This window comes from Phlebotomus papatasi, chromosome 3, assembly GCF_024763615.1.
Source record: "Phlebotomus papatasi isolate M1 chromosome 3, Ppap_2.1, whole genome shotgun sequence".
NCBI lineage: Eukaryota > Metazoa > Arthropoda > Insecta > Diptera > Psychodidae > Phlebotomus > Phlebotomus papatasi.
The window spans coordinates 88,973,778-88,987,961 of NC_077224.1; the positions used below are offsets into that span (position 1 = coordinate 88,973,778).

Below are 14,184 nucleotides of genomic sequence, written 5' to 3' on the forward strand. Positions count from 1 at the left end.
GATGACTAGAGATTTTTTGAGAGTTTGTACACTTAGGAGAAATGATGGTGTTAGCTCCAACACCATTTAGGTGTTATTCTAACCCTAATGGCCTCTACACACTGAGAGAAAGTTAAGTCCATATTTGACGGTTTTTTCTATACAATCATAAGTATATTGCTTCAATATGAATATACAGTGTGTAGAGGCCATTACATTACAGAGCAGTCTCTCAAATTCGAAAAACGCGACAGACGGTTGAAATCAAAATGTGAAATTTGAGGTTACGTTAAAAAATGTGTGTTGTTGATCATTGAAAATATGCGAACATTTTTCTGTTGCTGTTTATATATGCGCTTCTACAAAGTTTTGACAGAAAGTACATGCAGTTGATTTAAAGCACAATATAATCTGACATAAATTCCGTTAATTTTTGATAATATCATTCGAAAGGAAGTCCAGGGGTACCCACATATAAGAAAGAGTCTTTTTGACACTCAAATCTGGTAACACTAAAAATCGTCGGTAGTACCGGTTTTTATATATTTTATCTTTGAAGTTTTTGGACATTTCTAAGAACTCCTACTTACCTAAAGCTCTAGAAAGAAAACCAACAAATAATAAAAATGCTATAAATGGAGATAATTTTGTCTAATCTCCCATTACTTATTGAACACAAGACAAATCGTAAATGAACAGTGACTAAAAAAGCAAATGACAAAAAAAATGGAAATAAATTAGAGCTTTCCATTTATTAACACTAAACCTAGCAAGATCTGGTCACATTGACCCGCTTAGATAGATATATATATAGATAGATTACAGTGGGGCGGTTCCTTGCGGAACCTCTACATCTAGGCCTTTTTTGGGCCTATTACGCATCCAAATTGACCGGTTTAAAAACGTTTTAAAATTAAATCCAGTGTTTTTAGTTTAATTTTTTCCTCTTTTTCAAGAAAAATTTGTTGAGTATCCTACCTTATCACGGTCTGTCATTTGACCGAGCGCGCTAAGAAAAACGACCAAAAGCGGTCAGTAGGTTTAGTGTTAAAAGGATGAAGTGCAATTTCTTTGAGTGAAAATGATGAATTTCTGTGTACAGAGGGCTATCACATAGCACATACATTGCTTTGTAGTCTACCAAGAATTATTTAAGTGTTTTAAAGCTCTTCCTGACCAGTTTTAAAATAATAAAAAAAAGAACTTACTTACTTGAATTTTCATTTCAGTTTCAAGTGCTAAAGCCTTAGTAAATTTGATAGGGGAAGATTTTACAGGTTCGTAATGTTGCGGCTGAGTAAAAGTTAATTTTTTTCTAAGTTGCCAAATGAATCTAATCCATGGCCTAATACCTTCTAATAGCTAATCAAACAACTCACATTCCCTGAAAAACTTGGGTACCTAGGCCTTTTTTCTTAGGATGAAGAAGCAATAATAGAACATGAACCTAAAATAGCAATTTTGATGTGTAATATTTTATGTATTTCTTCACATTTCAAGTGTCTTTGCGAAGAAAAATAACATTCCTATATAGAGGGTTGATCAGCCTTAATATTTACCGAGAAAACCTTTTACTCGAACGTAGTCGTTTTTGTGGATGGAGGAAAATTCACTAAGATTACCACCTTGACAGCTCAGGAATATTAAACTTTGCAGCTTTGTAAAAATGATTTCGACGGACGTTTACAGTTGAAAAAGGATCTTATAGCCACGTTTACGGCTTTCAAGATGATAGTGGTATAATTTATATAATACTAAATTAAAAAAAAAGTATAATACTAAATTGAAGTCTCAAATGAAGTAAGGATAACAACAACTTAAATCCACAATAACCATATGAAAAACTTATTTATTAAATACGGAAGATTAGAATTTTATACACTAAATTAAAGTATTTAATATTTCCTTAGATAAATTTATGCATTGAAAAGTTTCTACTGAAAATCCTGAAGATTACACTTAAATATTTAAATCTTAATTTACATAATTTTCTACTCGAGTTCTTCTTAGCTTCAAGCTCAAAAACTTTGAGCTTTTTTCTACTTAGTTTGAGAAAAGTCTAAAAAGTTTCTCGTTGTATAATTTTTATATAAAGAAATCCATTTTGAATACGAATTTCCCTTATATTTTTAACATAATTCAATAATTACTAACAAGATTTTTTTTTAAATTTTCTTTTTATTAATAAAGAAATAATAAATTATCTATTTTAATTGAATAATATCTGTAATTATGGTAATTCTATTAATTTTTAATTTATGTTTATTTTTCAGTTTTGTGTTAAATGAAGAGCTAAAATATACAGAGACTAATAAATTTGAATAAAATCTAACAATGGTATCACACTTACTCATTAAAATTTTAATGGAATTCATATTAATTATCGCTAATGTATTTTGAATGTATGATTTGTGACTTTGAATATTTTGTAAATTTAGAGTTTGAGAGTTTTATATACTTTTTGATAAAAAATTGATGATATTCCAAAATGACTTTAAGCATAATAATATATTTTCATATTTAAACATTAATGAGAATCGTAAGTATAACAAACTTTTTATCATAGAATTAATTAAACTCTAAATATTAAGTAATTCAAAGTCACAAATCATACTTTGAATGCACATTAGCGATAATTAATATGAATTCCATTAAAATTTTAATGAGCCAGTGTGGCAAAACCGCGAAACAACTTTGATTAGGTGTATCACATAATTGAAATATTTGAAATAAACATATCAAGCGATATTTCCTTGAGGGAAATAGGAATATCATTAAAGGAATATGGGAAAAATACAAAGTGTTCGAAGCCAGAAAGTGTACAAAGCTTCAAAGCTTCCCCTATATTAACCTTAAATTTATTAAATGAAACATTAAAGATACTGTAGAGAACCTTAGCTAAAACTCTGTGAAAATGCGGAAACTCATGGAAAAATTACTCAATAATTACAATGGACAGAGGTTTCTGTTATTCTTTTAAATTCTAAGCAATATAAACGTTTTTCCTTTCTTAAATTCATTCAATGAAGAATTATTCAGTCAATTTCTTCTATTTTTCCGCACTTTCACAATAAACGACGACAGATAATAATTTTTGATACTTCCCACAACCATTTTCACCCTTCAATGAACTCCAGTTCTCACATTTTGGGGCTTTTCTTTCTCATATACGGGAATAAACTAATGATTCATTTGTCTATAAATCCTCCCTGTCTCCCTATACATAAACTCTCTTGTGCTTTCATTTGCTATGGCCAGATGAGCGCATTCAGTTTTCCCCAGAGAATGCGAATGAGTAGAATAGAATTGGGAAAACTGTGTGGTAAAAGAGGAGATTGAGAAATTTTCTGTATATATTTATTTATTTATTTTTTTGCCCTGTGATATCCGAATCATTTTCCGGTGATAATTTGTGACCGGAAGGAGATTATCGGTATATGAATTTGCCTTCTTTATTGCTTCTATGCTTTCGTGGGTGAAATACTGCGGAAATGACGTGAGATAAAAAGTTTCACCTACCTGAGGTGGATAAGTATCTGGTAGAGTATGCAGTGCTTCACGATATACAGCTAAAGCTCTCTGAAGCTTTCCCTGATCAGCGTACAATCCACCAAGCTGCAAAAGGGATGCAATTCGGGCATTCTCATGAGCAATTCGATCTCGCAATCCAGTACCATCGAGACGAGATCCTTCGCGTAGAACAGATGCTGCTTCTTGGCATCGTCCTAGGGCAATCAGGGATGTTCCCAGGTTTAGGTATGCCACTGCAAATGAGAAGTAGACATTTCGATTTAATTGCTGGTCAAAGCATTATCATATTACGTAGGTATGTCTGTAGGGGAGAGCGGGGAAGTTTGTCTTACTAAAATAATGAGTTATCGCCATTTATGTACTATATGCAACAAAATTAACGTTTCTGCCATTATTTTAGATATTTATATATTTATTTTTCATTAGAATTATTTACTGAAGAAAAAAACACTAAAATTATTCACTAGAGACCTAATCAAATGACCAATCTGTTTAGATGACCACTTAAAAGGTTTGACCGACCATATACAGTTTCACGTTTTGCCAGAGAAGAAAACAAGGACCTTTCTAACAAGAAAAGCGCAAGAGAGTTGAGCTTTTGTTTTTCTGTGCTATAAACTTTATGGAAAATATTCAACGGAATTGAGTTTTTGTTTTTCCGTGCTATAAATTTTATGGCAAAAGCTCAAAAGTGCCAGTATTGAGCTTTTCATTTTCCGTGCTATAAATTTTGCGACAGAAGCTCAAAAGTGTTGAGCTTTTATTTTTTCATGGCATAAACTTTAAGAAAATAGCTCAACAATGCCAATGTTGAGCTTTTGTTTTTCCATGGTATAAACTTTGTGACAAAAGCTCAACAGTGCCAGTGTTCATCTTTTATTTTTCCGTGCTATAAATTTTATAACAAAAGTCCAAGAGTGCCAGTATTGGGCTTTTGCTTTTACGTACTGTAAATTTTATTGAAAAGCCTAACAGTGCCAATGTTAAGCCTTTGTTTTTCCGTGCTATAAATTTTATAACAGAAGTCCAACAGTGTCAGTATTGAGCTTTTGTTTTTACGTGCTATAAATTTTATTGAGAAGCCCAACAGTGCCATTGTTGAGCCTTTGTTTGTTTCGTGCTAGAAATTTTATGACAAAAGCTCAAAAGTGCTATTGTTGAGCTATTGTATTTCCGTGCTATAAATTTAGCGACAAAACTTAAAAATGTTGAGCTTTCGCTTTTCCAGGCCTTAAATTTTATGAAAAAAACTATACTGTGTTGAGATTTTGTTTTTTCGTGCTGTAAATTTTATGGCAGAAGCTCAAAGGTGTTGGGTTTATGTTTTACCGTGCCATAAACTTTATGGCAAAAGCTCAAAAGTGCCAGTGTTATGCTTTTGTTTTTCTTTCCTATAAATTTTATAAGCAAAAGTGAAATGAGCACCACATGTAGACAATTCATGAAAATTTCTTTTGAAGGGAACGATTTTCGACAGACTTGGAATCCTCTTGCTATAAAAATTGTCATTTGAACAATAGCATTCTGCATATTATTTTTTCTTTTGTAAACAAACTCTTCAAGACGGGAAATGGTCAGTGAAAAGTATCAGGAGAATCAGTAAGCGTTGGTCAGGTATGAACAACTAGGCAAGATCTGGCCCGTTATCCCCTTCAAGCCATTGAGATTGAGACATTGCCCTTGCTCGACAGGTTTTCCAATGGTTATATTTAATCTATTCAATCCTTGACAAAAAAAATGTAATTTTGATATAGATTTTCCATTACTTTCGTAAAATAGGCAATTTCATTTTTTCTATTTTTTGTAGTTAAGTGACTAGACTAATTCTACTGAACCGATTTAATTTTCGTAAAAAAAAGTTAAAGGTCTCCGTGTAACTGACATCTGTCAGAATTAGTTAAGTTTGTACTACACTAGAGGCGCTGCAGTCTCGTATATGTCAAAAATTTTGAATAATTTGTACTTTTTCGACCTTCAAACTGAGATGTCTCTAGAACCAAAGGAGATTTTAATATTTTATGTTTTGTATTTTGTGGAGAATCTTATTGGTAATATTTCATTGGTAGGGTAAGATGGGGTAATTCGGAATCATGTCCATTTTGGAATTTTGAGATTTTCTTACTGTTGGGAAATCTCAAAGTTCTAAATTAGACATGATTCCAAATTACCCCATCTTATGCACGAGACACACTTACGACTTAAGCCGAACTGGAAATGTTGTTTGACCATTATTTGTAATATAATTATGCTGAGCCGTCTCTCGGATATCCCTCAGGTCTGTCAAGGCCCTTACGATATAGGGGAAGGCTTTTAGGCTTCGCACAGACTCTGGCTTCAAACACTTCATATTTTCTCCATATTACCTTAATGAATCTGACCATTGATTGGGGACCACTGAGGATCTGACCAATTCGGGAAAAATATGAAATGTTCGAAACCATAGTCGGTGCGAAGCCTGAAAGCCTTCCCCTATTGCGAAAAAATTCAATTGAAAGCTAGTAGAATCATAGTAGCGCTTTGCTATAAGGCTACAGGACTTCCACATGACCTTATGGTTGCTAGAAAAATGAGTGGAAAGTTGAATATGCAATTCCTGCTTGAAATCGCCCCAATTTCCCCTAAGAAAGATATGCCTCTGTCGAAATGTGCAACAACCTCTCTCAGCAGCCAACCCCTTTCTTCAGCTCCATGTTGGAGCAGCAAGACCACTAAATTATACCCTCAGATGGGATTAGGAGTCTTCTTTCACACCCTCCCACAAAACACAGGCCAATAATGTTCTCACCATTGAACACACACGAAAGGTCTTGAGAGTCTGTACAAACAATCTGTTCAACCAAGGGTGCTCCTTCGAGAAAATATTTTCCAGCTCCTTCCTTACCATTCACTTTGCTATACATATGTATGTGGAATTAGAAAGTCTCATATTTTTCTCCATACCATTTGGGATTCACTGAGGGTAGCAAATTTTTTGGGGGCAAATACACAAGAAGTAGCAAGAAAAAAAAGCTCCCAGTTAGTGTATTTTTGGTGGTATATGGGTTAAGTAAAAGGGGTGAAAAGCATCCAAGGACGGAAAACAAATGAAGGCAAGGAAAGTCTCTCGTTCAATGATCTGTGCAAAATGAGCAATAATCCAAACATCTATATCCTCATTGTTCTATTTACCCTCAACATGCCAAAGGAGAAAGAAAATCACCCCAACCCATAAATAAAATATCATATGGATTGGGATTTATTTATGAGAATGAGGGTCAAAGGAGAGACATTGCCTTCCATCGAGTAAATTGTAAATCCTGAAGGTATCTTGTCTCATTTCCTTCAGCATCCCCGGAAAAGGCTACAGAAAAGCTCAAACGAAGATGAAAGTGAAGTAGCTGTGTTGTTATGTACAGATATGTTTCGTACAAATCAGAAGAACAGAGAAAAAAAGGAACTTGAAGTTATTCACATAACATGAGCTTTTCTTTTACAACTCTAATAAAAGAAAATCAATTGAAAGATTTCTACTGATTTTCAATTAGCTGCTCTGAAAGGAAAGCTTTTGCTATGCTTTTTCTATGAAAGTTGCTCTAAAAGATATTTTTTTTATAATATTGAAAAGTGAAAAAGTTTTTAAAAAACTAACGACAGGGCAGAACGAAGGCTTTCAGGATTCGTACATAGTCTGGCTTGGAATACTTCATATTTTTCCCATACCCCTTTAATGAATTTGACCTAATTCTTTGCAGTAAATAGAAAAAAGGGGTGGCAGAGCGTACCAGGCTTTGCGAAGTGCTCGAACTCTGACTTAGATGCTATACCTCAGAAGTACTTTCTCATCATTTACTGTTTACCGGTTCTCACCCGATTTTAACCGATTCATAAATCACTGAAAAGATCCCACAAAATAGTGTTAAGAGTAATTAAATTGATTTTCGGACAATAATTACTTATCGGTTCATAATCGGTTCATTACCGGTTCACAACCGATTTTAACCGATTTATAAATCTTTCAAAATATTTTCCAAAATACATCTCAGGGACAATTTAAATAAATTTTGTGTAAAATTTAGTTATCGGTTATGAATCGGTTCATTACCGGTTCAAAACCGATTGGAACACGTTCAGTTTTGTCGGAAATTCCAAGACCTTTCCAACGAATCCCAAACATGACCTCATTTGGTTGAAAAATGCGCTCGCAAGAGTATTTTTAACCTTTGATCTTGCAAAAACCGTCAAATGCCCGCCTAGATAATCTCTAAAACATGTCCAAAAACGAAAAAAATCGCACGACGCATTTTCGAGGTATCTTAAAAAAAAACATGGTGTTGGTGAGGAAGGGCTGGGATGGGGAGGAAATGAGGGGCATGTTAGAGATCCTTGGGTTGACTTATGGGGGGGGGGGTCCCGGAAGATCCCAAGTCGCTATTTCTTACCGTTTTGCCTCTAGAGCTGTCGACAACCGAACGGACAAACGGATAGACGGACAAATAGTGTGACGACATTACTCAGAAATCGTCTGAAACGCGAAGATATCTTGAGAAATGTGGTCGCAAGTCGCCATCTCTTACCGTTTGGCCTTTAGAGCTGGCGAGAGCTGAACGGACAAACGGATAAATGGACAGACAGGCAGCGTGACATTACTCAGAAACCGTCTGAACTGCGAAGATTTGTTGAGAAAAGTGGTCTCCGGGGGTGGTAGGATGAAATTTTCGGGGTTGAAAACATCGAGGAATTACATATACTGCTCAGTCCGTGGAGTTCGAGCAGAAAAATATGTAAATTATTAAGAAGCTTTTTCCGCCGTTTTCCCTAAGGGGCTCGTCCTCACCGGTAAGCCAGCGGCGGACAGAGCTAAAATATAACCCTTCCTAATAATTCCTTTACAGATTCTCCGTATTTGCAGTGCCCCAGCCCGTCTTCATTTCTCCAGAAGAACAATAAAGATTCTATAAATAGAATTGTTTTTCTATTGTTTTTTTTAAGTAAAATTGTCATAGCTAAAATTTTTACAATTCATTTGATGAAAAACATAATATAATTCTCCATTGACTTATGGTAGATAGTTTGCACAATATTTCTTCGCATAAAAGCAACCTATAAAGAGGGAGCATAAAAAATTGATGTAAAATTTCTTGCAAAACTTTTAAAATTTTCACAGCAGAAGCTTCCCATTATGTTGATTGCATTGTACATGGCAGAAAAATGGATGCAATATAGAGGACTTTTTGCGTGAAAAGCTCCAGGAGGGAGCTCCTAATTGTGACCGTCGTTGGCAAATGTTGTTGTTATGTTGAGTACCTATTTGGGAGGAATTGCAATTCACCAGGGTAGTTAGAGCGAAATTTTATACGTAAATGCAAAATCAAATCAGAAAATCATCAAAATTTATGTAACGAGAAGTCGTAAATCGCGCTCATTCAGCAACAGCTGCCACTTTTGTGTATATCCTCATGATTTTATTTATTTGCTGTCTCAGTCAATTTATGTTCTTTTTCTGCGCTTGTCTAGTTTATTTTTGCTTCTTGACCTGGCGATTTGGTCTCTAAATATTTCATGCTACTGATATTAAAGAAATATCGGAGAAAAACATTCAAAATGCAAAAAGCTCAAGTTGTATTACAGGGGCGTATGTTGCTTCTTTAGATACAGATTATGCACAGCATTTCTGTAGAAAATATATATAATTTCACATAGAGGAAACTGGGGCAGCACTGAACACAGAGTAGAACCAAACACTGCGAGTTTTAATCAGATACTAGACTTCAATGGACAAGACTTATATTAATTCATCGGGATACTTGTTCACTGAAGAAATGGTCGTCATAGTCCAAGTGCTTTCGAAATAAAAATCACTGTTCGGTGGTGCTCCAGCTTTCCCTACATAAATTTATTGACAAAACTGAGTGAATTTGGTTGACCGTTGTCGACTAAAGCGCCATTTTCATTAAGACATTTCTTTAGAAATTCATTAAAAAAATATCGATTCCGAGTAAAAACAGTGCTTTTATGAGAAAAAGTTCAATTTGGTTAAGCCTTTTCGAATAAAAGCTTAAAAATAAATTTGTGAACAGTTTGATAGCGCCATCTGTGAAGTTTTCTTCTGACAATTGCATGCCAGTGTGTTGTAAGCTGAGCAAATTTTCATAAAAAATTGTTTTCATTTTTCAATAAAAGGGCTCTTCAAGGAAAATCAAGCAATTTTTAGTTTTCTTGGACGTGAAAAATAGTGCATGCAGTGAGAAAAGTTCCTTGTTTGTGGGACACGATATGCCCAGAACTATAATTTTCTGTAAAGATGGGCTAAAGGTCAGAAATTCGTCTGAAAAAGTATTGTCGCTCTTTTAATGTGGTAATGGTTAAAATTTTTACTCATTCTCTTTTATCGCTTCAATTTGCGTATCGATCTGTTAAAGATAACTTTTAGTAGCGATTTCACGGAGGTTTCAACTGTTTTTAATCCTTTTACCAAGAAATTCTTTCAAAATAACTAAATATCAACAAGATATTCGGATAGAAAAGCTGTCTTTTTGCGAGCTTATGAACTGAGAATTATAGAAAAATGTGAATATTTTTCGCAATGGAACTGGCCCATGAAAGCTTGATAATTACGTTTAGGAACAGTCGACAACGCCATCTATCGCGTTTTTTAATGGTATGCAAGTGAGCTAGCTACTTAAATGAATTCTCATCCAATTTCTTGTTTCATTTTGGAGCGAAGGTTTTTTTTAAACAAAATTAATGTGATTGCGGGTTTTTGGGAGAAAAGAAATAGTTCGTGTAGTGACAAACAACCCTATGCCTCAGATATAATTTGTCTAGAACTCCAATCAGGGTAAAGGCGAATAAAATTGTCAAAAGCGTTTAGAAAAAAAATTATATAGCTAGATAGATTCATCGATAAATGCTTCAAAAGCGCAACAATTTACAGAAACACATTGCCTTTCCTTCATTACGTCCTTCGCCGTCTTAGCGTTGGTGACCAACCTCCAGAGGAAAACTGTGGAAATCTACCTTCAGAGGTTTTGATGTTTTGAATTCAAAACAATAATAACACTTCTGTAATATCTTTAATATCCTCTACGCTGCTTTCATTAGCACAATAAGCTAATAAAAGCTTTTTATGGTTTTTTAAAAGCTTTAGATTTACAAGATATTACATTTTATTTTCATGTGAGTCCTACATAAAATACAAATATTTCAAATCCTAAAGCTCAATTTTTCAATTGTAAAATTATTTTAAAAAAAATCCAAATTTTTCGGCATTTACTGATTAAATTGAAATATTTTAATTAGTAAAAAATCATTAGTAGAATTGTGAATCAGCAGAAATAGTCCTTTAAGAAATTAACAAAATTTTTCGTTTTCGATCCAAAAACTTTAACATCATTGGATTTTAAAAATCGGTTGAGTTTTTTTTTCACGTCATATTGTTCGTCGAAGCGGCGAGAACTGGCCGAAATTGCAAGATGGCCGATATTGCAAACTGGCCGAAATGTGATACAGTTTCCCTAATATAAAATGTATCTTCGAGTCGTTAAATAAATTTAAAAAATCTATCCGAATACCGAATCTGTCATTTTATCCTCGAATTATTCGAGTAAGAAAGCGGGAACTGTATATCGCCTTCTCCGAAGCGATACGACGTTTAACGAGCTCACGTCTGTTTTATAGTGTCTACACATTAGAAGCATTTTTCGTCAAAAAAAATTAAATGAATTTTGACGTTTTTATCCACAAAGATAGGGGAAATTTTCTTTAAAAAAGTTTAAAAGAAAATGCTCCTAGTGTGTAGAGGCCTTTAGAATTTTTTTATGCTAAAAATTTCCAGCACTTAGCAACAAATATGTATGCTCAGTGGAGAAAAATACAACTCATAAAATGAAATTTAATCATACATGTGGCATCGCAAAATGTGTCAGAAATGGGCATACACCTCTGTAATACAAGACGAGCGATAGACTCTCAATCGTTGAAAATTTACTTGATGGAATGTTTTCTCTCAGTGCTATGTAATCGAAGTCTGGCTCCATCTGACGATACAAGAAGAGAATGTCAGGTTTGGTTTTGAGAAAATATTTAGATATTCATTTATGTATGTACATATGTTGGTGCCGACAGTCACGTTCGATGTGGCCATAGTTTATAACCACAAAAATCCCACAAGACAGAGCAAAACCCGTTCAAGCCCCCATACTCTGAGCTTTGGAAGCTTTCCCAGCCGCATGGGGATCTCTTCCCATTTAATAATATATGGTGTGAGATAAACTCTCAACACTGTATGAAATATTTCTCGCACTCACCATCATCCCCATCTCTGCGGGAGCTTTGAAATCCACTCAAGATGACACACACATTTCCCCAACGAAACACTATAGAATTCTGTATCCCAAAACCAAATGCAGGAAAATGTATCAAACACCATTGATAAATTCCACTTCTTTTTTTTTATTGGCAACTTTTCAATATATCAAAAACGAATGGGTTGTGAAATTGGTTTTTCCACTCTCTCCTGATGCATTCCATCATAAAAATTCAATTAAATTTACATCAAAAAGTCATTTATTAATTTTCTCAGATATTTTTTTTCACAAACCTTCAGTCCTATCGATATTTTGCACATAATTTGGCTAAATTGAAAATAAATTATACCTGAAATTAGTTTTTGAAGGTAATCATTGAAATATTAATGTATTGGAAAGTTACATTTTGGGTTGGAGTATCAAATAATTTTCATGATTAATGAGGTGAAAGATTGTGTGTATTTATGCCATATCGATGATATAATTAATAACTCTATAATTTCAAACAATTTGCAATAGGAAAGCGAGTGTCGGTTTTGGGCGTGAATTTCAATTTTACAATTCTGAAATACTAATTGAAAAGTAGGCTGGGTTAACAATTGTGGAACAAGTCGCACGCTTTTTAAAGTACCCACAAGGTGTGCTCACAGCCGCTGTTTGATTCTCCGAAAGTGTCTCACCTTAAAAGCAAGCTATCTATTTGCACAATATTTCGTTGATATTCGCGATATTCGAAACAACAAAGTAAAATCTGACGTTGACACTTCGAAATACGATTTCTGGAAAACAAGTTTGGGAAAAGTTGTTGCAAAAAGAGTCAAAATAACGTAGCCACTTCCGAAGTTTGATTCTCGAAAAATGTTTCGGCTAAAAAGTGAATAGCATTCTCTTTGTAAAAAAAATGTCGTTGATGTTCAAAAAACTTAAAACCAAATTTTGAGTTTTCATTCTAAAAATTGACGTAATAAATATTTATAAAGTACAGAGAGTTCCGCTTTCAAAGAAATTCCTGGGGACCGAAAAAAGCCCACGAATTCACTCCAGTGACACAGAAAAATTGCATATATACAGGAGAAGTCTTTGGAATAAGTTACGGAAACGCCGTGATGCATGCAAAACATTTTTGGCGCCAATTTTTCAAACTATTTACCACGCCAACGGTTCATAAGAAATGTATTTGAAATTTACAGTGTGAAAAAATGCATACATTTAGGGAAATTCAAAATGAGCTCCCAATAGTAGGCAGTTTATGTCAAATTCTTTCAATCCGTTTTCACTTAAGCCGGAACTCCTTGTAATTTAGTCAAAATAGTTAGTCAGGAGTTATAAACACACACCTTGCCATTTTCTCACTAGATGGGTTGGCAATCCTTGCAAATCGTTGCCAGGCATAATGTACAAAATATGAAAATATTTAACTTTAAAAAATACGGCCGGTTTCCAACTGAAAACAAGTTATTAACCATATCTGAATGGCTTTGGGGTTGTCCGTTGGCAAATAAAATGCTCATTCTTGCGCACACCACCCTGTTTTGACAACCTAACTATCGTCAGAAATCCTGATCCGCCGAAGTCTAAGAAATATAGTTCAGATCGGGAAGACAAGGTCCCCTATTCCGTCGTTTGAACCCTTAAAGCCCCTAATCAGGGGTTATAAAAGAATTTTATTTATAGAACAAGAATATTATGAGCATAATTTCTTTAATATAATATTTCCCACAAAAATATCAATAATGACGATGACACTTCGAAATTCGATCATGACATATTTCAGACACCAAGCGGACAAAAAAAGTAAAAATGTCATTTCTTTGGCTTTCGGAATCGATCTTTGAATGTGTTATTAAACACTTGCACTTCTTAATGGTTTTCTTTTTCTCTTTTACCATTTGAAACAGTGAGAAAATCTTAAAATTCCAAAATAGGCATGATTCCGAATTACCCCATCTTACCCTATAATAAAAAATTGCAAAATTTTCACGCTAAAAGCTTAAAGTGGCCTAAAGTACTTACTCCGCCCTATTTATCAAATAATAAATATTTGGAAATATGCATTAAAAATTTATTTAATTAATTTTTCCAATATAAAAATTATTGAATAATTAAATAAAATAAAAACCTAATTTTATTGCACTATTCATTGAGTGTGACCATGCTACCATACCGGACATTAAAATTTAATGTTGTTTGTTGATGTGCATTCGAATATATTATTTTGGACTTTCTATTTATGCATGCGCTTGAACTTTGATTCATTTAGAGAAGAAAAATCGGATTTGGTCTAAAATTCATTTAATTTTGCATAAAAATTAAATTTAAAGTTTAACTTCAGTTAAATAGTCGGCACTTCGGCTGGAAAGTTTTTGAATTATAAAATAAACTTAGATAT

The 14,184-nt window shown here is 33.8% G+C and overlaps 1 protein-coding gene across 1 annotated transcript in view; it reads right to left on the reverse strand.

Annotated features, from left to right (window-relative positions):
• LOC129806301 (protein O-mannosyl-transferase TMTC2) overlaps positions 1-14,184 on the reverse strand; it is a 203,710-nt gene that overhangs the window by 25,253 nt on the left and 164,273 nt on the right. Inside the window, exon 7 of the mRNA XM_055854773.1 lies at positions 3,499-3,743. Within this exon, the coding sequence (XP_055710748.1) occupies positions 3,499-3,743 (245 nt within the window). The remainder of the gene's footprint in view (positions 1-3,498; positions 3,744-14,184) is intronic.